Here is a 20,541-nt window from a genome sequence, read left to right on the forward strand (position 1 = left end):
AGACCCCAAATAGTGAAATTGCCCCTGGTTCAGCCTCTTTCTTTATTGCATTAGAACAGTAGTGAGTAAAGTATGTGCAAATTCCAAGTTTTAAAGCACTTTCACTCTGTATCATCTACATGGGTCTTTTTATCCAGTCACATGTGAAATAAGCTGACCGTTTTGAGTCACAGGAAAAAAGAATAAAATAAACAAGGTTACCTGCTTAGAAGATCGCCGACTACAGGTTTGTCTCAGAGATCAGCGACAGGCAGCTGTGAAGTCTCCACTCATCTCCAGGAGGGTGGTGTTGCCTCAGTCCATGCAGACCATCCACGCTCCCCCCCACCCCCCCAGATCCAAGCAGACGAAGGGGCTTTTGCGGCTGCAGGCTTTGAAAGTGAAGACGACCCTGCGGCAGTAAAGTGTGTACCCCCCCAGGCAGATCGGCTTGTCTCGCTGTGTTGGCCCCCCCCGCCCCGTCGCAGCCAGGCAGCCTGTGTGAGCGGCGTGCAGCGTGCTGCTTCGCCTCCTGTCTTCCTCAAAGTGTGCATCGGGGACGCTCGCTGAAGCTCAGGGAAACCACATCTTCTGACATCTCTGCCTCCTCTCTCTCTCTCTCGCTCTCTCTCTCGCTCTCTCTCGCTCTCTCTCTTTCTCTCTCTCTCCCCTCTGCTCCCCACCTCCCCTCTGCCGGTGCTCTAAGACCAGCAGCTGAGTCTGACCCCTGTGCCGCTTAGCTTGCTGCTGCCCCCCCCCCCCCCCACCTCATGCTATCGCCACAGTTCCACTCCACCGCCTGAGGTACCCAGCGGAGAGGGAGGGGAGGAAACAAAAGGGGGGGGGGGGGCTGTTAAAGACAGACTAGAGGGAAGGGGATTGGGAAGGGGGTGGGGGCGAGGAGGAGGAAGAGATGGTCAGGGGAGGCAGGCTCAGGAGTGACACTGCGCTCGATGCGAGTGCGACTGCTGGCCCGCACTTCTGAGGCCAAATGTATATTTTATAAGCTGCAAATGACCCCCCCCCCCCCCCCATAACTGCCAACCCATTATACAGCGCTGTGCACGGCGGTGAATAACAGACAAAAAGACCGATTTACCTTCCATGTTGTTTTGGGGGGGGGGGGGGGGGGGGTGGTGGCTGCTGTTGCAGCTCTCACACCTTGATCTGAAGGTGCATTAAAACACACGCATGGCTGGGGTGGATATAGGAAGCACGTGCCCCCCCCCCCCAGCTGCCACCCCACATCAATGAATGTGGTCGAGTATGTGGACGCCAGATCAGAACATTTTATGGCCCTACCCTGCCCACCCCAGGCCACCCCTAGCCACTACTGTGTGGAATCAGCACAGATACATTATCTTATTCCTGATTGGAAGGATAGAGTAATTCTTTTAATCACCGATGAGTTATTTCATACTTTCATAAGTCAAGGAGTTCAAAAATAATATTAAAATGTACCACTGTCTTATACACTTGCTAAGAAATAATAGCTGATCTGGTACACCATGTCTGATAGCCAAATCCAGAACAAAAGGAAATGTTCAGATGTGTGATTTATTTACATACTGTTTCTTTGACTTATTATAGCTGCATTATAGCATAGAACATGCCGCTTTAAAAACACTTCCATGTTAGTTGTCAAACATATAGGCTGTTCTTACGCTGTTGCTCATGTTATTACACTTTAAGCCATTCCTACACCCTTCCTCTTATCTACTGAGTAATTCAATATCATTCTTCAAAGATGCGCATGTGTCATGATCATAGTCCAAAGAAGTTGCTGCTGCTTTATGATGTTCTCTATAAAAAAAACACACACACAGCTTTTCATATTAGCACGTATAATTAGCCATTAACAAGCAAGATTTCCATTTTACCCCCTCATTTGTTCACAGAGACAGAGGCAGTTGAGCATAATGACTTTGTTACTGAATCCAGCCTGTGCCCATTTGTGGTGAATTTACAGAGTCTGATGAGGGTGGTGGATAATAAAACACGGTATGCTTTCCATTACTGCTGGTAAGAAAACAACTGAAAAAAAAACAGGAAATACAACAAAGTTCAGGCGATCAGACCCAGAATCCGTTACTTAAAATGACTAATAGAATACCTGCCCCCCCGCTCCAGTAATTTATCGTGTAGCAGTGGCTTCAATAAATGCAATATGCCAGAATTTACCGTGATTTAGAGTGAATACAGACTTCTTTTTTTCATTTTCATTTTTTTTTTGGTTTACACAGCTGAAAAATTACTGATGAGATACCCCTCAGTAGAACGTTAGTGTCTCTTCAGGGACTTCGCCATGAGAGGCCAGATTGTGGTAGCAGCAGAGGAAATCCATTAGTATCATATGATCTAATTCCAGAATTGTGCGGTTAAAGACAAATTAGTGGAATAACTGGTAGCGTAAACTTCTTGGCGGTCCGGACTCGACCTCTGCTTCTGTTCCCAGAGGATGGACTCCTGGGTTGATCTCAAACTGACACAACATCCCTCTTTATGTGCCACACTATGTGTTCTGCCGTTTAACTGGCCCAGATCTCCAGGCCGCCTCTTGTTCCTGCAGCATGCTATACACTCTGACGACCCACTATGTCATGCAGATCTCGTCCGGCCCCCAGCTTCTTGTTCCTGAGAAGGAAATCCCCTAAACCAGAGAGAAGATTGAGCCCCGGCAGTCATCCCCGTGTCGAGAGGCTCAGGGCGCCGCAGCCACTCAGAGCTTCTCACAGTATGCAACTGTTTTCCACGTGACAACAATAAATCAAAAACAGCCAGACGCCAACTCTTGTTTGCACTGTGACAGTCTTTACTCTGAGAGGGAGTCTTTCATTTTTTTAATCACATGTTGTTCAGAGGCGTCATGCTCTTCTACAACATTTTCTCTCATTTTGTCCATATGAAGGAAGTGTTTCATTCTTGCAGTGTCTGCTTCTACACCGCAAAGGAGGCCAACTGAAATGTGAATCGTGTGTAGAGTGACTCGAAAGTGGCCTTGCATGTTAGCTGCACTGGCTGCCAGAGTACGTCTAGCACGTTGGACTGACGTGTGAACAAACAGGCCAAACAAAAAATGGTGACATGGTGGTAATGAGCAAACAGCAAACAGCTTATTTACAAAACAATCGGCATGCGTTTATCGGCAAATGGATTCCGCCAGTCATTGGGTGTAGCAGCTAATGAATAGCTATTTTTATATTGTTTTAAACAGCACTGACATGCAAAATATATAGATATGATGGATATGAGCCATGATAACCTAAATAGTCAAGCAAACGGTCTGTTGGAGCTTGATGAATGCACAGGAGCATCTCAAGCTGAAGCAGAATTCAGCACGTGAGGTGAACCATGGAAAGACAGACATCTCCACAAAAGCCAAGAGCTGCAGATGGACACTGAGGATCACGTGACTCCATCATGCTGGCAAAGAGTGTTAGAAATAGATCATGCAGAGCACTGCAGGACAAACATGTTAACTGTACAGGAGATCCCAGCTGGGTACCGCTCGCGGTTTTGTTATTTTGAGACGTGTGAATTTGCCGATGGGTAACGCCACAGATGTATGAGGTTGCAAGGATATGTTGTGCAACAGTGCCCCCTAGTGGTTTAAACAAGCATCGTGCAGTCCTTATGAATAATCTCTGCAATGGAGAACCAGCCAGTTAGAAAGGAATATGGAGAAACAGATCGGTTGCAGATAGCTAAAGAAGTTACCAAAGGGTGCTTGCTATCACCATCCATCTTCAAGCTACAAGGAAAGTTAAAGAATAGACTGGAGAGATGAGGCTGTGAGCCTGTGACTAAATGTGAATATCGCAAAGGTTATGACCACAGATTCACCTGCTGCCTTTAGCACTGATGGACAACGTGGGGTTTAAAGGCAGCTTTTGCCTCCTGGGAACATCTACCACAAAAGATCCTGCAGTGAAGAAATACAGACTTTTCTGGGCTGCAATAAAGGATCTACAAAGACAAAAATCTTCAAAAGTACTGACATATCTCTACAAATGAATGGGCAACGAGGAAACAGGGGAGGCCTTTGAACTTTGGTGTGGTCAAAGACGAAAGGAAAATCATGGACTGCAAGGAAAACGAACCACAAAATACGAGTGGATTGTTGATCAAATCAAGCATGAATTTTCATTCGCGACACGCGATGTATTATGAAAAGACACGGTGATGTGCGAAAGATGAAGGGAAATAAGACAATAACCAGCAATCAGATGCCGCTGGGGAGCCTGACGACTGGGACAGAAAACAGACATTTCTGGAAGAATACCATTTAATTGGTCGTCTGGAATCAATACTGACTTGACAGCATCCGATAACAATATCTAATTATAACTAATCTCCTAAAATGACTCTTGTGCCAAAATGACTGCAAAGAAATTGTGCGGAGGATTTGAACTGCGTGTAAAAGACAGAGGATGGAATAAAAAGCCAAAAAGAAAGGCCTAGAAAATCCTAATTTCTGTCTCTCTTCATTTTTTAAAGATTAATGTTAACCGGAAAACATGAAGGAATAGATGTGATATAAAAATTACAATTTAAAATGTGCCCCCTTTCTGAATGAATAATACATAATAGGACATCAGTACTAATGAGATGCATGAAAGCCACTGACCAAATGTTTGGGTAATAAGAGGAGGAAATTGCGCAGTCATTATGACACAGTCATGCGATCCCTTAGTGTAACAAGCTCACCAATCCAACACAATCACAGCTCACCCACTTTCTCTAAAAAACACTCCATCCCTGGGCGTGTGTCTTACCATCGGTCTGCTGTTTGCCGATGCAAAGCCAAGCGTAAAAAGCAAAGGCTTTAATATTCACACGTCACCACATGGTGCTTGACTGTTCGTACCAAATGATTAACTGCCTGTTATCAAACTTCTAAGATTCTTCAGACACATAAGTTGCACAGTGACATAAAAACAATATTTGATGCGTAATTGGTCAGTTTTCTTTATTTAAGCACAAATACAAAATCTGCCAGCCATGCACACATGCTTGCATCCATAACCGCTCATGCAGTGCAGGGCTGTGGTGAGCTTGGGGATTTCCCCAGGATGTACGTGCGATACAAGGCTACCGTCAGACACAGATTAATTGATATTTGTAGTACGACATGAAAAACGTCAGTTAAATGTAAATATTATGGGTTTGTTTTAAACAGAAGAACCTGTCCATTCATTTTCTGTAACCCCATGTCCTATTCAGGGTTATGGGGGATCCAGAGCTTATGGGCACAAGGCAGGGAACAACCCAGGATGGGGCGCCAACCCATCACAGGGCACAAGGCAGGGAACAACCCAGGATGGGGTACCATCCCATCACAGGGCACAAGGCAGGGAACAACCCAGGATGGGGCACCAACCCATCACAGGACACAAGGCAGGGAACAACCCAGGATGGGGCACCAACCCATCACAGGGCACAAGGCGGGGAACAACCCAGGATGGGGCACCAACCCATCACAGGGCAGACACACACACACACACACATACGGGCAATTTGGCAACTCAGCATGTTTTTGGACTGTGGGGGGGAACCAGTGTACCTGGAGGAAACCCCACAACAACATGGAGTGAACATGCCAACTCCAGGCACATAGAGACATAGTGGAGACTCGAACCGTAGTACCAGAGATGCGAGGCAACTGCGCTAACCACTGTATCAGAAGAAAATCATATGAAAAGTAAAAATGTAAGGCTTACAATGTAATAGTAATATTGCTATTAGTAGCAGTGGCGAGAACCAACAATTGGTAAGGGGCACATTCTCCTCCTGCTAAAGGTGGAGATCCAGAGCAGCAGTCTCACAAAGAGGGGAGAAAACACTGTGGGCAGGAGCCCAGTCACCCATCACCATGACCACTTAGTCCCAACTGGGGTCGTGAGGGGGACCAGAGCCTATCCCAGAACAATGGGCACTGGCAGGAACCAACTCTGAGCAATCACCATCACAGGGCACAGACACAGACAATTACAGGGCCAATTTAGACTCACCAGACCTGCACTCCTTCAGGCCGTGGGAGGAAACCGAAGCCCCTGGCAGAAACCTGCACAGAAAGGACCCAGGACCAAACCCAGGACCCTCCTGCTGTGAGGCAGCAGCGCTAACTACTGCGCCACCGCGCCGCCCAGGGCACCAGGGCGCCATCTTCTGAGGGGGCAGCGACTTAGCAAGCCGCGTGGGCCGGCGGTGCACTGAGGGGGCGGCGACTTAGCAAGCCGCGTGGGCCGGCGGTGCACTGAGGGGGCGGCGACTTAGCAAGCCGCGTGGGCTGGCGGTGCACTGAGGGGGCGGCGACTTAGCAAGCCGTGCGGGCCGGCGGTGCACTGGGGGGGCGGCGACTTAGCAAGCCGCGGGGGCCGGCGGTGCACTGAGGGGGCGGCGACTTAGCAAGCCGCGCGGGCCGGCGGTGCACTGAGGGGGCGGCGACTTAGCAAGCCGCGGGGGCCGGCGGTGCACTGAGGGGGCGGTGACTTAGCAAGCCGCGCGGGCCGGCGGTGCACTGAGGGGGCGGTGACTTAGCAAGCCGCGCGGGCCGGCGGTGCACTGAGGGGGCGGCGACTTAGCAAGCCGCGCGGGCCGGCGGTGAACTGAGGGGGCGGCGTGCCTAGAGCACCACTGCCATGGACAGACTGCACCCAAGCATTAGCGTTACATTACTGTGTTTCGCCTCAGAAAGGAGACTTTGCGTTTAGCGCCATCTTGTTGCAGATTAGCACATTAGCCGTCTGAGAGTAATTGGCTGTACAACAAAACCGGCTTTCGGCCGTTTATTACTCAGGGCTTTGCAACAGGCGGGTCACGTTAAAAGTTTATAATTGGCTTTCGAATGTCTTAGGATCTTATCGTAACATAGTGGTCAGCCTGGTTTTCAAGCTGATTATGTATATTTGCAAGATTTAAGAAAAATAATCCTTTTCAACAGAGCACACATGCAACACAGATTAAAGGACAAAAACTCATTAATTTTTCACAGCTGTCACCATTAGCGCTTACAGATGGTAATAGGCAACAACTATCAAAGCAACGTGGTTTCTGGGGCAAGTTCTTTATTGTAAATTATTTAAACACTGATTATCTGTAAGTCTCCTGCGTGATTTCCTACCTTCCGCTCCTTAGGTGTATCTGCATATGTTTGTTGTAGAATTCATCATAAATGACTCACTTTATCCACAAGCTTCTTGTTCATGACCTAGAGACAATAAAAACATCTGTGCTCTTTATTTAGATTCTTCATTTAAATCACGGCATGGATGAATTAACCTGTATGACCAATTGTCTGATTTCAGTTGCTGTTGATTTTAACATACATTTTCGAACCACTTTTCCTGATTATAGTTATAGGTGTTGATATTTATTTTACATAATCTATTCCCTGAACTGAGAAGCAGTGCCAAGCCGCAATGCCCAGTGTCCTGCTGAAATATTCCTTCCACATGAAGCAGCTGCAGGACAGAATGCGGCTTTGAATGACAATCCATAGATCATGTGCAGTGCTTAAACACACTGGCTTTTCCACTTCATCAACCAGACAGATTTTTGCACATTATATTCTTGTACTCCAGCACATGGTTTGTTCGAGACAAAAAAAATAAATCTTCACAGTGTTCTGTTATTTACACACTGTGTCTGTGAGCTGGCCATTGTGCATATGCTTAAAGCGTAACGGAATCTCGGTGTTTCAGTGATCCTGTTTACTGAGTGCAATGTCACCCTGATGCATCTGATGAGTACAGAATCACGCTGAGTAATGCTGTCATGTTTCAGATGAAGATGACAACATTAACACAGCTGTTTCTCCACATCCGTGATTCGGGAGAGGCTACGTTCCTCCAGTAAAATGTGAAAAGTTTCAGAGGAGAAGTGCTTTTTTTTTTTGGAAGTTTAACCTCTTCAAACTTGTTGAAATTGCAACCAAGTGGTTGACGGTAGCGTTGGGCACACTGACGCTCCATGAACCATTTGCTGGAGCCCCACTAGATGGCGCTCTGCGGAGCATGCTTTCAGCCCTTTTTTGAACAAAGGGCCCCTCCTAGTGGGATCAAAATATACAGCAAATGGTTCATGGGGCATCATTTTATCCATCACTGGTTGATGGATGTGTTGTGATTCTAAGACATTACTTCCACAGTATAGACAGTAGGAATTAATATTCCAAATTGTTCATGCTGTCATGAATATTTGACAGAAAATTATTGTGCAATAGATGCCTGCAATCAATTTCATTTATGTGCAATGTAGAAAAATATCATATTTCACCTAGATGCCAGACAATGAGCACATTTAAATGCTTCTGCTAAATTTAGGCTGAGGGAAATGATTAATTCACAAATGGGGAACATTACTTTGAATTCTCCTCATACGTTCTTCCTTTCCTGAAAGCACACCTCCAATTCATTCTGATTAAAGTTACATTATTCACAATGAGCACTGATTTAACAAATATCACATAATGTGGTGTTATTATAATCATTCTCCTAGACTTTATGGAAAAATCAGGAAATCTTTCTGACTGTGGTGTCATGGAGGCAGTTACAGGTCTGACTGCTCATGTATTAATTCATGAACTACTGTATATGAATTCATATATAAATCCATATCTGCCTACCCTTTATAGAGCACTCTGTGTTTGTGTGTGATTGATGTTTATATTACATTGTGGGGACAAATGTCCCCCACAATGGGATTAAGAGTCTGTTATTTTGACTTTATGGGGATCATTTTTCAGGTCCCAACAAAGACCTGTGAATGCAATCATAAAACTAAAAATGCCAAAAGTCTCATTTTATTTGGTTACTTATGGTTAAGGTTAGGGTTGGGTAGCGGTTAAGGTCGTCATGTTGGGATTTTAAAGTGTTCCCCATAGAAATGAATAGAGAGTCCCCACAAAAATATAATTAATGTAATTGACATAACTCTAATAATTCTAATCATCACTGCAAGTTTCATACTTAAAACAATATGTTTAAAAATAACATAAACATTTCTTTATTTTTGTTTTATCATCACTGCGGACGCTGCACCGATCCGCCTGTCGATCTCCCGCTCCATCCTTCCCTCACTCGTGAACAAGACCCCGAGATACTTAAACTCCTCCACTTGGGGGAGGACCCCCTCCCCGACCCGGAGAGAGCATTCCACCCTTTTCCGGCTGAGGACCATGGTCTCGGATTTGGAGGTGCTGATTCTCATCCCAGCTGCTTCACACTCGGCTGTGAACTGTTCCAGTGAGAGCCGAAGGTCACGGTCTGATGAGGCCAACAGAACCACATCATCTGCAAAAAGCAGAGACCTGATCCTGAGGTCACCAAACCGGACACCCTCAACGCCCTGGCTGCGCCTAGAAATTCTGTCCATAAAGGTTATGAACAGAATCGGTGACAAAGGGCAATCCTGGCAGAGTCCAACCCTCACCGGAAACAAGTCCGACTTACTGCCGACAATGTGGACCAAGATCTGGCACCGGTCATACAGGGACCGAACAGCCCTTATAAGGAAGCCCGGCACCCCGTACTCCGGGAGCACCCCCCACAGGACTCCCTGAGGGACGCGGTCGAATGCCTTCTCTAAGTCCACAAAGCACATATAGACTGGTTGGGCAAACTCCCACACACCCTCCAAGACCCTGCCGAGAGTATAGAACTGAATCAGAGGTTCAACAATCTGGCGGACCCTCCTCTCCAGAACCCCCGAATAGACCTTACCAGGGAGGCTGAGGAGTGTGATCCCCCTATAGTTGGAGCACACCCTCCGGTCCCCCTTCTTAAAGAGGGGGACCACCACCCCGGTCTGCCAGTCCAGAGGCACCGCCCCTGATGTCCACGCAATGCTGCAGATGATCCTGGTGTCAACCAGGACAGCCCTGCAACATCTAGAGCCTTGAGGAACTCCGGGCGGATCTCATCCACCCCCGGGGCCCGGCCACCGAGGAGCTTTTTAACCACCTCAGCGACCTCCGCCCCAGAGAGAGGGGAGTCCACACCCAAGTGCCCCGTCTCTGCTTCCTCGTTGGAAGGTGCTTCATCCCATCATCAGCTTTGAATGGCCCAACTGCCCAGCTCATAATCCCACCACCTCCCCATTGTCGTCTCACAAGATTCCCCATCACCCCAGACCCACCGGCCAGTGTCACCCTCGAAAAAAAGCACTTTACTAAAGTCACTTTTTGAGTTCACTCTGGGCCACTTTAAATGTTTCTGAAGGTATAATTTATCGAGGGGTGATCTACTGATAGTCTTCCTTACTTCACCTAGTGTTTTAAGAATTCCGCACACTTGTCTTACTGAACGTCTGAACTACTCAGTAAGAGATATTTAATGAGAACCTGTTTCAGTTTACATCTGTCTTGGGTGTCAATGTTTGTTTCTTTCCTTTGGTTTGTATCCTCTCTTTGTTCACACCATTCACTGCGTTTTCTCACAGTTCAGTGGTATCTGTGCAATGTCTTTGAAATTTCCAGTGTTTTACCATTATCTAATAACTGCACAATTTTCACTTTCTCACTGCCTAAACAGTCCGTCTTTTTACCCATTTTGATTTGCAAATAGAGAAATATTTACAGCTTTACTTCCTGTTTGACTTTTTTTTCCCAACATGCATAATAACGTCAGACAGTGGTTTTATCATTGTTTGCTGTTGTCTGCAAACCAGAGGTCATATGGTGTTATGTAATGTACAGTAGATACTGTACAAACAAACCTAGTACAATGCCCTTACTACAGGATAAATAGTGGTTCAAATTCTTTACCTGGTTTTAAGACATTTATTTTATTACACTTGCATAAAATCAGACACACTGTACAAGACAAACAGTTGCAAACAACCTGAAAATTGTGTTTGGCACAGAACTTTTCAGATTTTGGATGTGTGATTTGTTTGGTTGCTAAAAACTCCCAAGAGGACATTTCCATGTTATTTCTTACACTGCTGTTCATCATCGCATATTTAACACTGGATGAGCCATTAGTGAGACGACCATCTCTAGACCCTGAGTACTGCCACTGTGGTTTGTGTTACGATGTTTCAACTTTATGATAGGCAAATGTTTTTCACTTTCAGTACATTATGCAATAAATTGCATGAGATATTCAACAATTTAATTATAAAATAGGGTTTGTGTTAATGATTTTGCCCAACTGTAGGTTAATGTAAGTGTTCTAAGCATTCTTAAAGTGGGCTAGGCTATGATGCTTGTTAGCTTAGGTGTATATTTCTTATTCGTGAATGGACGGCACTGGCTTAATACTTTTAAACATACAGTGGCAAATGTGAAACAACTTATAATGAAACCTTGTTGTTCAATGATATTGAACAAATAATGTAACACAAGGCGGGGCGTCGATAGGACTGATCCCTCGGGGCTGCAGCCCTGAGTATTTTAGTCCCGATGCCAATCTTCCTTCAAAAAAACAAAAAAAAAAGCCAAACCTCAGGCAAACCTGACTTAATCCTCCCCTGAGACAAGGCGCACTATGGACCAAAGAAACAAACCAGATGAAGATAAATATACCTTAGGAGAGCATCTCAGTTTCAAGCATTTGTGGATATGTAGCATGCTATGGAAAAGACACCTTTAATAAAGCCAAGAGCCACAGATGGAGACAGAGAACTGCGGCACCATTGAACCAGCAGAGAGCGTTAGGATGCATCACCTGGCGCTCTGCACAGCAGGAACTTCCATCGCACGTCGCATTAGTTCGGTGCCACTCACAGTTTTTGCATTTGAAGATGCGAATTTGCCGGTGGGTGTCTCTACAGGCAGGAGCATGTTGCGTGCGGCGTTTGAACAATATGTTACGCAACACTGCCCACTAGTGGTAAATACTGAAGAGGAAACGCTTAAGTAAGTGTGTGGGTAACAGACTGGGGGGGCAAAGCATAGGGGGGCATTTTACTGACCTCATGATCATTAAAATAGTTTTAAAAATGAAAAAAGTTGTCATTTCATGTCTATGACTATGAATAGATTTTTGCCCACAATTCTTTTGTAAGTTAATGATAAATATATACGCTAAATATGGGAAATGTTCTGATTGCAAAGATTCTAGACCCAGGATAGAGAGAGTTCAGCCACCATATTTTTAAAAAATCCTTTCCAAGCCCCCGTAGATTGTTATAGCTGAGGATCCCCACATACCCACATACATGTATTTTCAAAAAGGGGGAAGTGCTAACAAGTGCATTATTGTAGCTTTCACACTAAGCTGTAGGTTTCCATACTGGCAGTGACCCAATCAGCCAAAAGGCCCTCAGCCCCCTAAGCACACATTCTACTCCCACAATATGGGTAAGGACATGTTCCTACCATCCATACCCAAACAGACACAATATCGGTAAGGACATGTTCCTACCATCCATACCCAAACAGACACAATATCGGTAAGGACATGTTCCTACCATCCATACCCAAACAAACATCCTTGCTTTCATGGAGCAATAATTAAAAAACGGGCCTTTTTCACATGGTAAAGCCCAGAAAATAACTGCCCAGGCCTGGCTTACAAGATGCTGTCATATTATAAGAATGAATCCCCCAAGATTTAAGAAACCACAGACACCCACTCGCATGGAAATAAGACTGAAACACTGGAAAGTGAGAATTTTATGGTGACCTTCAATAACTACAGTAATCTTTTAAAATGCGATAAACTGCAGAGTAATTGTGCTACAGAACTGTGCTTGTTATTATTATTATTATTATTATTTTTATTATTATTATGGGATGTTCTCAAAAGAATAACCTCAATGAAAAAAGATTCGCTCCTGGAGGGAGGGTGGCCATGGGGCATGTGATCCAGCAGACGGCTGCTTCTCTCCGGCTCACTGTCTCCTACGCTGGGCAGAGAGAGGGGGGAGAGTGCCGGGGGGGGGGGGGGGGGGGGGGGGGCACCGAGTGCTACATTACCGCGTCCCGGCCTGCAGTGGAAACCTGCAGACACGCCGTCCGATTGTAAATGAGTGTGTTTTCTATTTGAAAGAGACTAATTGACCATGCAACAGAACGAGCTTTGCCCATTCATTCATTAATCAGGGTTTTGCAGCAGGCTAGTGGCCGAGTTAGAAGATTCTAATTGAAGCAGTGGTTTGCTGACTGATGAAGTATATTTGCAAAATACTCTCATTACGGCACGCAAGCAACAGAAATTCTTCTCACAAATGTCCCCATCAGCACCTTAAGGTAAGATGAGTGACATTTAGATAAATAACACCTTTATATGAACACAAAATTGAATTACTTTTGAAGGAAACTTCACTGTAATATATTTGAATAGAGATCAGCCTCGAGGGGATGGATACTACTAATGCTTCAGACCTCCAGGGACGTGGATGAAATCAAGGGTGTAGACTTGAGTATGGACGGTAGGGGACATGCCCCCCCCTAACAATGTGGCAGCACCATGTGAGTTTTTAGGGGGGGCGGGAGTTTGTGGCTGATTTGGTCTGTACCAATATTGAAACCTAACCTATATGCAGTATTTGTATAGCCAAAGTTGGGTACTTCAGGTCCAGAGAGTAAAAGTCTAGACCAAGATTTTGTTTCAACCACCCAGCATGTTCTTTCCACATCGCTGTGTGTGAAGTTAGCACGTTCTTTCCACATCGCTGTGTGTGAAGTTAGCACATTCTTTCCACATCGCTGTGTGTGAAGTTAGCACGTTCTTTCCACATCGCTGTGTGTGAAGTTAGCACGTTCTTTCCACATCGCTGTGTGTGAAGTTAGCACGTTCTTTCCACATCGCTGTGTGTGAAGTTAGCACGTTCTTTCCACATCGCTCTGTGTGAAGTTAGCATGTTCTTTCCACATCGCTCTGTGTGAAGTTAGCACGTTCTTTCCACATCGCTCTGTGTGAAGTTAGCACGTTCTTTCCACATCGCTCTGTGTGAAGTTAGCACATTCTTTCCACATCACTGTGTGTGAAGTTAGCACGTTCTTTCCACATCGCTGTGTGTGAAGTTAGCATGTTCTTTCCACATCGCTCTGTGTGAAGTTAGCATGTTCTTTCCACATCGCTGTGTGTGAAGTTAGCATGTTCTTTCCACATCGCTCTGTGTGAAGTTAGCATGTTCTTTCCACATCGCTTGGGTTTAATCCCACCCACTCTGCAATGGACCAACATCCTGTCCAGGGTGTTCCTTTATCTAGTGCACGATGCTGCAGATCTCTGATGACCATATACAGTGAGAACATGAATGGATGTTTCAGTTTGGACTCTCCCATAGAACTTAACATTCCAGCATTGCAGTATTTGTATAGTCAGAGTTGGGTAATTCAAGTAAAAGTCTAGACCAAGATTTTGTTTCAACCACCCAGCTGAGCATAAAGAGTCACAGTACTCAACTGGTTGGGAAACTGGTCTGGACTTTTACTCTCTGGACCTGAATTACCCAACTCTGACTATAGCATGGGGGGGGGGGGGGGGGCATGCCTGCTAGGTGTTCATTTCATTGACCAAAAACAAAACAAAAAAAATTACTTACTAAATGAAAGCCACGCCAACAGGAGGGAGAGGGGAAGCCAGACAAACATTCCCTCCCAATCATTCAGCCACGGCTTTTCTTTACCTACATCTACCTACATGTTCTATTACCTCATTTCAGCTTTGTTTATGTTTATTTCACATACTCATGCTTTTAAGCCTAATCGTGACTGCATTCGTTCCTTCACCCAGAAAGGAGTGCCCAAAAGCAAAGTTAAGTGTCCTGGTGAACTAATCCTACCAAATAGGGTGGTTACAGGGAGTATTGCTGTCTTGATTGATATTTTCTATAGATCTTGTTTTCCGCATAATCCTTGAATAAACATCTACTTTTCCACTTCAACGAGACAGACAGTACATATACACTAGGGCTTCACCACATGGTTTGCTCACAAAAAAGAGAAAAATCTGTCATTGTTCTTTTGTGTACACATTCTACCCACGAGATCCCCTTTGTGCCGCACTGCAAAGGCACAACGCCCTCCGCCATGCAGCGTAATCTAATCTGTCCTTTGTTGTTGCCCGATTTTCTTGTTATTGTTCTGAGCTGAAGTGAAACTGCTGCAGGTGTCACCTTGAGGGATACTGAAGGGGAGACGCGCCGGAGGAGCGCATATAAAGGGAGGGAGCGGAGTCTCACTGCTCACAGCAAATTCAGGCAGCCGAGGCTGACTGTAGCTCCCCCACTTGGCCGGCAATTAAGGTATTTATTTCAAATTCACATCTATTTTTCCTGTTGTGATGATGTAGTTTATGGAACTATTTATATATAATATATTCAGAGATATATTGCATTGTGTTATAATTTGCTCTGAGTCACCAAAACATTGTAAATGTTCTAAGGTACTTACAAAGTCTTTTTTTTTCCTGTTTTTTTTTTTTTTTTGCTGAATTAAATTACTCCCATCTACAAAGTTTTAGAGGTGCTTAACAATGATGGTATTTGCTGTGTGCATCACTGTGCTGCTAGTGTCTTTGACTTGCGGGGACCTGGTGAGTACAGAGTCCCACCGAGTACAAAAGTGACTCACTGTAGTTCACCATGGAATGTGTGTCTTTTTCTCAGTTACACCTTTGTGGTGAACAAAATGCCTAGAAAAGCTGCCTTCTGCGTTATACTGCATGGTGATGTAAAGGAATTAAATTGAAAAGTTGACAATTGCGGTTTGTGTATTCATACTGTAGCAATCTGAAAAATTTGACTGTTTTATTATCGGATTAATTCCTAATATATTTAAAAAGATTTTGTTGGGAAATAGCAGTGAATGCAGTGTTAAAGAAGAAATCTTTCATACTGATCTGATTTTGACTTTTTTCTGCTTCTTTCATTCTATATGTGGTGTCTGTAGTCAGGTAGGTACTCATGATCTAACACAATTTTATGCCGATGCTTTTTTGTGTTTTGTTTTTCCTGCAATTATCTCAACTAATGCAGTGTTGTATGTGTGAACTTCACAGGCGTTTCTCCACAAAACGCTGACGTCCAGCAGGAGATTGTGAATGTGCACAATGCCTTCAGGAGAACAGTGCAGCCAACTGCTACAAACATGCTAAAAATGGTACCCTGCTTCGTGTTGGGGGGGGTACCCTGCTTCGTGTTGGGGGGGTGGTACCCTGCTTCGTGTTGGGGGGGTACCCTGCTTCGTGTTGGGGGGGTGGTACCCTGCTTCGTGTTGGGGGGGTGGCACCCTGCTTCGTGTTGGGGGGGGTACCCTGCTTCGTGTTGGGGGGGGGGGGGTATCCTGCTTTGTGTTGGGGGGGGTATCCTGCTTTGTGTTGGGGGGGGGGGCGCCTGGCCCTGCTCTCAGGATCAGACGGGATGTTGCTTTTAGCTGGAGAGCTAACCGCTACTTCTTACTGACACTCACACTGTTTGGTGTAAATTGTTGTGTTTGCCCAAACTAATCCTGGTTGCCCTTTAAGAAATCTTCTCTGAATTCAACGTTCATTTCCTGTGGTCTGTCTGGTCAGCTGGCTCTTCTCTTTTGTTGGTGTCATGGCTGCAGTCCTGGAACGCACAGCTGTCCACGAATGCTCAAAACTGGATTAACAACTGCAATTTGACTCATGGGCCTCCTAGTAGCCGGGAGATTGACGGTAATGCTACTCTGCTGTGCCACGCTCTGTCTGCTCTCGTTTGATCTCTCTATATGCCCCGGAACTGTTCAGTTCTCGAATCTGAATGGAGGATTAACTTTACAACTGTACGTGTGGTGCCAGCCAGGTGAATCACAGTAGTAAATCAGTACGTAATTATAATGTTTAATTTTAGCTAACGTTATTTAGCTGAAAATATATAGGTAACGACATCACTTAGGCAACAACAACAGTGCTTCAGGCTGAGAGCCCAGTCCTGTAGCCAGTGATTAAATGCCAATAATGATTCACTGAAATAGTGCAGTTGTAGTCCAGTCATACTTTACAGTGCTGTTTAACCTGCATTAACCAAATGGAACGCAAGTCCGGTTATAATAATAGGTGATCACTTAATAAGCTAAATGAATAAAACAGTGGCTGAACGCATAATTCACAATTTTTGCCTCTGCAGCCTTTTTTTTTTAAAAAAAACACAAGACATGGCTTGTTGTTCATTAACCCTTACATACTTACCAATAAACAAATGTGAGTTCTTTAGCAAAAACATGTTACTTTTTTTAAAGGTTAAAAGTACAATTTGTACATGTTTACGCAGCTACATTGAACGATTAAAGCACCATCATTCTCTATGTGATTTATTGACAGGGTACCAGTGTGGCGAGAACTTATTTAAGTCTAATGCTGTATATAACTGGACTTCTGTTGTTGGGGCATGGCACAATGAAGTCAAGAATTACCAGTTTCCCATTGGATCCATTAACGGAAACCCGATTGGCCATTACACACAGGTGACTATATCATTCACTGAAATTATGTAAAATAAATAAGTTTATCAAATATTTGTAAGGGTCTTGTGTATTAATGGTTGTTAATGTGCAACTGCTGGTATGAAGCATGTCAGAAACGATAAAAAATGACAGAGAAATAGAGTTGACACCAGACGTGCTCCATGTCTTGCAGGTGGTGTGGTATGGCTCTTATGAGGTAGGATGTGGGGTCACCTACTGCAGCAACTCTGCAACGTACTTCTACGGCTGCCACTACTTCCGAGCGTATGATAACCCTAATCCATAGTGCATCTGTTTCTTGAACCCATGTTTATGACCATAGGAGAGTGCTTCTCAATCCGGTCCTCGGGGACCCGTAGACAGTCCAAATTTTTGCTCCCTCCTTGCAAGGAAGCAAAAATGTGGACTGTCTGATCAGAGGGAGCAAAAACATGAACTGACTGTGGGACTGTGAGGACCGGGTTGAAAAACACTGCCATAGGACACAGTTACCACCCATGTTTTTATGTATTGCAGTGGGAACTTCAAAGAAGTTCCTCCGTATACTAAGGGGGACTCATGTGCTGACTGCCCAAACAACTGTGATGACAAACTGTGCAGTAAGTATGAGGAGGTCAGATGCACAAAAAGCTGATTCCCCCCCATCTCACGGCTTATGCAATGAAGGCTTTGGTTTAACTTGGAACTACAGTATGCCATATGTTATTAATCGTTGAAATCCCCTCTCTTAACAGCTAACCCGTGTCCATACATCGACAAATACAGCAATTGCCCAAACCTGGTACAGACAAATGGATGTGGCAACTCCGACGTCAAGGAATGGTGTCCCAGCTTGTGCCAGTGCCAGGCAAAAATCCGGCCAATTGCAAAGAAATGACATACTTCATGCAGCCCTTCCAGAAAGAAATAACTTTAAACTAATACATTTCTATTTGGTTGTTAATCAACATTTACATTGAAGGCGGTATTGGCTATTTAAAATATAAATGTTTGACTAGATAATAAAAACCTTGTTAATTACTAGTCGGGATGATATGAAGAAAGACGGAATAGTTTACTTGGGATTTCCTGCGTCGTTCTTTCCTCTTTACTCTCAAGGCTCTCATCTTCCTGCTTCTATATTTCTACTCGCTGGGGTGATGGTTTACATTTGCCTCATGTAACTGTTTGCTTCCATGTAATAAACATGCATTGAATGACTAAATGCCCTGTTCTGGGTTATTCCTTACATTACGTCCATAGATTCTGGAATAGGCGCTGGACCTCCCACAAACCTACATAGGATAAGCGGGTATAGAAAATGGAAGGATGAATGAATGACTCAAGCTTCATATTATTGCTTAATACTCCTGCCTTAATAATTTTGCATGTTACATAGTCATCAGATGGACTCATATAAAGTATATTAAGGCCACCTGTTCCTCAAACAGAATTCGATCAGCCACCTCACAATGGTAGGACTATCCATCCTTTGATGACGCTCAAGCTTCAACCACATCTGCCCTCTTCCTGAACACCATCCACCCATATATCCCAATACCTGGTTTAGTCAAGCTGGATGTTATCGGAAAGGTTGTACTTTGTCGGAAACAATTTCCACACTATCCAATGAGGCCTTAGGTGACATTTGAGGGTTGTTTCAACATTTTATGGCTTTTAATGGAATTCCACTCAAAGTTTCTTGAGAAGATTTTCATTATTCATTCATCTTTCACTCGCTTACCTCAGACAGTGTCATTGCAGGGCCTAGAGTCCGTCCCAGATGGTACAGGGGACAAGCCAGGGGTAAATCCCAAATAAGTCAGGCAACCGGTTCTCCCTCCCATTACACCCATAACAGACTTTGATCATGCAAACACAAGGCAAAGTCAAAGCATGTTTATCGTCATCTTCATCAATCTGATCCAGGGGTCATACACTGACATGAAATTATGATTTCATTAATCATAGTGCAAGAAACAGTTGAACAGAATATAATCATGCATATGAGAGACAATCTGATCATTTAAAAATTACACGCTGAGACATTAACTTAAGATGTAGACAGAAAAATACAGTCAAAAATACTGTTAAAAAAATTGCCGATGACTTATATGGACAGGAATGTGCAATAATGGATTTATTGTTACATTATAACTGCATATTTGTACATGGCTAATAAAATAAAACTTACTGATTGCAAAATGAATCCATCCATCCACCAACTGCTCACCCTGGACAACCTATCCCAGGCTACTTCGAGCCCAAGGCAGGGTTACACCTAGATAGGATGATAATCATTAGGTGTAATTATTTAAAGCAATATAATTGCTTTATATTATAAAATCAAACATAACAAACGGATTTTTATTTCGGATTTATGTCGGATTCATCTCTCTTTTCAATGCTGTATTTGAATTTCCTACATGAATTAAATTCAGCTGCAATACAAGCTTTGTTTTAACTATGACTGTATTATTCAATAGCGGCATAGCTAACATGTACAAAATGGTAACGTTACCAGTGCTCATTTCAAATAGACCTTACCTAGCATACACTCACCAACTCTGGTAAGGGACTAGTTATTGCATATGAAATTTACTGTAGCAAAATCATTTTAAAAACCGAGATTCACAGAAATTTTCATGGTGCACAATGCAGTTACGAAAGCAGGAAAAGCTACTGGTTGAGACATTCTGTACGTGGTAAAGCTCAGTACGCACACATACTGTACACACCCTTACTGGGGACCTCCTCTTCTCAAGGGTGGTGTCTAGCTGCTTCAAATTCTGTGTGCAGGACACTGACCCTTGCAAAGCAGAGCTTTACATTCCTGGGTTACACACTCCAACACACACAATGAAAGCACATAAGCTACATTTCATAGTGACATGGATTGCAAAACACCATGACGTGATGGTGATGGAAGGCAGGACCATCAATGAGGCATCAATAGTGGGTAATCAATCACTTTCTGAGTGATGAATCATCTGGGCAGGGCGCCTTTGCAGCTCCCTCTGAATACTCAAGGAAGGGTTAAAATAAACTGGAGCAAGTATCATCTTGGGAGGGGGTGTGGGGGGCGGCAAGGCTTCTTGTAGCTTTGTTGGAGTTTCAACATTTTCACTTTGTTCTGAAAGATAATTGTTTGATTGTCAAATGTACCCAAAGCTGAAACCTTGACATGGACATCAGGTGGGAAA

General features: G+C 44.3%; 2 protein-coding genes across 4 annotated transcripts in view; one reads left to right on the plus strand and one right to left on the minus strand.

The window, feature by feature from the left end:
- Positions 1-696, minus strand: part of rftn1b (raftlin, lipid raft linker 1b) — a 47,390-nt gene extending 46,694 nt beyond the window's left edge. Inside the window, exon 1 of one of the 2 annotated variants that reach the window (XM_023802548.2) lies at positions 202-696. The gene's annotated coding sequence lies outside the window, so the exon portion shown is untranslated. The remainder of the gene's footprint in view (positions 1-201) is intronic. The other variant, XM_023802549.2, reaches the window with a different exon arrangement.
- Positions 697-15,130: 14,434 nt separating this feature from the next.
- Positions 15,131-18,550, plus strand: LOC111839069 (cysteine-rich venom protein catrin). Of its 2 annotated transcripts, none has more exons than XM_072715894.1 (7): positions 15,131-15,177; positions 15,933-16,033; positions 16,481-16,571; positions 17,217-17,359; positions 17,532-17,623; positions 17,876-17,958; positions 18,094-18,550. In XM_072715894.1, exons 2-7 carry the CDS (start codon positions 16,022-16,024, stop codon positions 18,234-18,236), a joined length of 564 nt encoding a protein of 187 aa, XP_072571995.1. In that variant the 5' UTR covers positions 15,131-15,177; positions 15,933-16,021; the 3' UTR covers positions 18,237-18,550. The 2 variants fall into 2 exon arrangements, with proteins under 2 accessions (XP_072571995.1, XP_072571994.1); XM_072715893.1 differs by lacking the exon at positions 15,131-15,177 and adding an exon at positions 15,733-15,827 and having other exon boundaries at positions 15,910-16,033.
- Positions 18,551-20,541: the final 1,991 nt, after the last annotated feature.

Source organism: Paramormyrops kingsleyae, chromosome 9 (assembly GCF_048594095.1).
Source record: "Paramormyrops kingsleyae isolate MSU_618 chromosome 9, PKINGS_0.4, whole genome shotgun sequence".
Taxonomy (NCBI): Eukaryota; Metazoa; Chordata; class Actinopteri; order Osteoglossiformes; family Mormyridae; genus Paramormyrops; species Paramormyrops kingsleyae.

Excerpts from the sequence above, each read along its gene's own strand:
- LOC111839069 (XM_072715894.1), top strand. Across the intron at positions 17,360-17,531 it reads CGATTGGCCATTACACACAG|GTGGTGTGGTATGGCTCTTA; the intron begins GTGACTATATCA and ends CATGTCTTGCAG. Across the intron at positions 17,624-17,875 it reads GGCTGCCACTACTTCCGAGC|TGGGAACTTCAAAGAAGTTC; the intron begins GTATGATAACCC and ends TATGTATTGCAG.